This window comes from Alligator sinensis, unplaced genomic scaffold (assembly GCF_000455745.1).
Source record: "Alligator sinensis unplaced genomic scaffold, ASM45574v1 scaffold27_1, whole genome shotgun sequence".
NCBI classification, from domain to species: Eukaryota; Metazoa; Chordata; order Crocodylia; family Alligatoridae; genus Alligator; species Alligator sinensis.
The window spans coordinates 60,146-63,994 of record NW_005842554.1 but is presented as its reverse complement, the minus strand read 5'-3'; the positions used below and the strand labels follow the sequence as shown (position 1 = coordinate 63,994).

The following is a 3,849-nucleotide window of genomic DNA, read 5'->3' as shown; positions in this document are numbered from 1 at the left end:
GTAAGCACTGACTCCAGCTAAAGCCCTCGTCTGAAAACTGAGTACACTTGTTCCAAAAGTGTAAAAGCCACTCTTGGAATCTTAGTATCTCCCTTGCATCATTCTTACCCACTTCACCACTTCTAAAGTGTTTCTCCTGAAGTACATTTCAGACCTTGAATGCAAGCTCACATGAGAACTCTGCGTCTGCCAAATTTTCAGACTGAAAATGTGGGAGTCTCCAAGTGGGGAATGAATCCAGAGAAATCCCAGGGTATCTGCCTCTGTGCAAACAGCCAACCTCCCCCTGGACTCGGAGTCAGAACACTTGAATACTATAACCATCAGTGGCTTTAACATCTGACTGTAAATACCAACTCCACAAGAGCCACCAGATCACTCTCAGTTTTCAACAGTATATGACCCAGTCCTCCTCTTGGGTTTGATCTCACACTATTTAAAAGTCAATGAGAATCATGCCATTGACTTCAGAGGCAGCAGTGTCATATATAAAGATCTTCCTGGATATCAGCCTGTTATTGAATGAACTGAGGTAAAAATTTAATCAGATATTTTTGAAATTCAACTTCAGCCAGGCTCTAAGTTTCAGTTTTGATTTAAAATGGAGGCTATGCAGCTAATATCCCTTACTTCGACTATTGGTTAATTTTGCTTGTCATAGATTTCCTTTAATCTTGCCTAACACAGACTATAAAAACTCAGTCCTGTTCCCCTGCCCTTTGCTGTTTCATTAAACATGCATAATGTTGAGGCAGGATTTAACTGATTATTTAGCTCTACCAGTACTTGAAATAAGTAGTGTACAGCTTACTGATCAGAGTGTATGGTGGTAGATATCACATGCACTTCCAACACAGTCTGTCTTTGGTATGAGTTGTTTAAGTTTCTTTTTGATGAGTCAGAGTTGATATTTTTCGAGCTAACAATTTATACACGTTTCTCCCTTGACATGTACATCAGTAATCATGCATTGCCGTTGTGTGTCTCCCTCCTTTTTGTGGGGGCTGACAAATAGTATATCATTATTAAAGATTTCTGTCCCTCTGCTTAGGGGCTACAGTCTGGCAAGTGAATGACATGTTAATTTTAAACAACACTGCTCCCCTTGTCCTTGTTTGTTCTGCAGCACTGAAATCATAAACATCAAGAACTATTTCACTCTGAACAGCCTAAATTGGCAGCTGTAATTGTAATGAGTTTTTGGTAGAGAAGGGAAACAATCAGGCATCACTCAAGGCCACAACATTTTAAAAGAGAAAAATGAGTTAAAAGGGGAATAAGAGTTTTGCAATTAGGTTTAAGCTTTTTACTGCTCAGTCCTTGCCCCACTGCACAAAGCAACCTCTTTTGGGGTTTTTTGGGGCCCTCTTAAAGAGGTCCATTATGATTAAACATGTTCCCTGTGGGCATAGTTGATTCTTCTCTACTCACAGACCCCTGGTGACTGTCTGTTCTGTTTCTCTTCTCTCCTAGGTACAATAACTATGACCGGGCAGTCATCAACACAGTGCCTTACGATGTAGTGCATCGCTGGTATGCTGCACACCGAACACTCACCACAGAATTAAGGAGACCAGAAAATGAACTCTGGGTCAAACTGAAGCCAGGCAAGGTAGAGTCACAAGTTCAGCCTGTGTTCACGAGACTAGACTGCGTGCATTGAGGAAGGCAGGGCACCTGGTTTTAGTTCGAGTGGTATGGCACTCAGGGCTGCTGACTTTTGTCACTGACTTGGTGTAATACCTTGGGCACATTTGCTGGATGTTCTCCCTCTTTGTAGTAACTGCAGTAAGGGGTAATGCATCATATCACATTAATCTCTATATGTGTTCTTACCTCTGGAAGAGGGGGCAGGTGGAGAATAAATGGCTCCAAGACAAGAGAGAAATAGTGGAGTTTCACCGAAGAGACAGTTTGGAAGGATGGCTGCCACCCATGGGAGGGAATAGATGTCCTTATCTGTGAAATAGTAAGCTTCCTCTGTCAGGTAGTGTGTTGAGACCTGGTAGAAGTGGAAAGTCTAATGGAAATATATTCTAATGGAAATATGTATGGAGAACATCTGAGGAAACAGATCAGGCTAGCTAGCCTGATTAAACATGGTTTATATGAGCTGTGTTCTGTCTTGCTCTGCAAGAGAAGAGATTTATAAAAATAAAATATTCCCCAATTTACCCTAGAAATGACTGAAGTGCCTGGTGCATCAATTGTGAGCACTGAAAGAAAGTAGCATGTTCTAGACTTAAAATGTTGGTGGGATGTGTGTGTGTGTGTTATGGTGGAGTACTTTAAACCTGTGTCTAGGATTAAAACTGCATCATGCAGATCTGAACCAGGTTGTAGGTAAATAGCTCTTAGCTATATTTCCCCTGGAGCTACACCCATCCTAGGCCCAGGTGAAAGGGTTTACACATAAATGGGCTAGATTTGGTATTAACCTAGGTTCAGGGCCCTTGGAATTGGAAAATACCAGGCAAGATTGCAGGGGCAAAGAACAGTTACAGCTTCCTGGAGTCTATGTTGGAAAGGAGAGAAGAGGGCAGGCAGGGCAGTCTGAAAAGTGAGTGATGATGGCCTCTGAGGTCAGAAACAGGGCGAGCGTGGCACTGGGCCATTACAGCAAGAGAATAGCAAAGCCCAGTCAACCCCAGGGGTTAGGGTTGCAGGTAAAGTCTGCCAGCCAGCTGTTGTGGAAGGAGAAGTAAATGGCACAAGGTGGACATTTTCTGGCATTATGTGCAACTTTGGGGTTGTTCCTGCCAGGAGCTGCCATTGTGCTACTTGTCATAGCCGGTGGGGGTGGGGGAAAGACAGTGCCCTAGTGTGAGATCTCACATGGCTTCTAGTTCACTTCCTGGTCTGACTGCTTTTCTGCTCCCATCCAGGCACTGTTTGTGGATAACTGGCGAGTACTTCATGGGCGGGAATCATTCACAGGATACCGCCAGCTCTGTGGGTGCTACTTGTCGAGAGACGATGTGCTGAATACTGCACGGTTCCTGGGGATGAAAGCTTAGCATGGACTGTCTGCAGCTGAGAGGCAGGCAACGTTCGACAAGCTGCAGTGCCCCAGGATTGTATATCACCAGGATGAAAATGGTCTGGATACCTCAACCCTTCCATCCGTTCTAGACAGTCCCTGGTGCCTGGGGGAGCACTCCGAGGTCGGAGGGCACCAAGGCATTGCCTAATTGCATCCTCCCATTGAAAAATCACACTGCTTTCTCCCTCCCCCCCGTTCCCCGCCCTGTGCACCACCCAAGGACCTTTTAGCACAGTCTGGTTCAGAGTCACAAGGAAGACACTGAGGCAGAGCTAATCAGGATACCGTCAGAAATTCTCCCACTCAAGTGCCTTTTGGATTATAAATGAGGCTATGAAAGCCTCATATTTCCTCTGTTCATCAATGGTTGCTTTTTTCAGCCACTAGCTTAGGTTTTTATTGTACATGGCAGAGTTGCTTTTTTTTGCTGTGTCTTTCTCTGAGCTACATGAGAGTCCCCTCTACAGAGAGGATTTCAGTGATCCTACTTGAAACAGTGTAGAAATCAAGCCACTCCAGCTTGGGCTTGGTGATACACTTCAGTAACTTCTCTTCTATTCCTTACAGACACCCCACACCATGTAAACATAGAAATAATAGGGCTGTAGAGACAGCATCTTATTTCTCCACTATTTGAGAGTAAGGCATGCTGACTGAAGGCCCAGCTGAATCAGCCAGTGCAGCTGGGACATCTCCAAACAAGTTTTAGTGGAAAAGTAAGGAGAGGGAAAGGTGATCCATGAGGGGAGGGAAGCAAAGCACAGTCCCCCTTGGGTGTATAAAGTGAGAGCAGTATTTCCCATGTC

General features: G+C 44.6%; 1 protein-coding gene across 1 annotated transcript in view; it reads left to right on the top strand.

The window, feature by feature from the left end:
• TMLHE (trimethyllysine hydroxylase, epsilon) overlaps positions 1–3,843 on the top strand; it is a 24,593-nt gene extending 20,750 nt beyond the window's left edge. The window contains exons 8-9 of the mRNA XM_025213853.1: positions 1,474–1,612; positions 2,886–3,843. Of these exons, the coding sequence (XP_025069638.1) occupies positions 1,474–1,612; positions 2,886–3,017 (271 nt within the window). The 3' untranslated portion in view covers positions 3,018–3,843. The remainder of the gene's footprint in view (positions 1–1,473; positions 1,613–2,885) is intronic.
• The last annotated feature ends 6 nt before the right edge of the window (positions 3,844–3,849 follow it).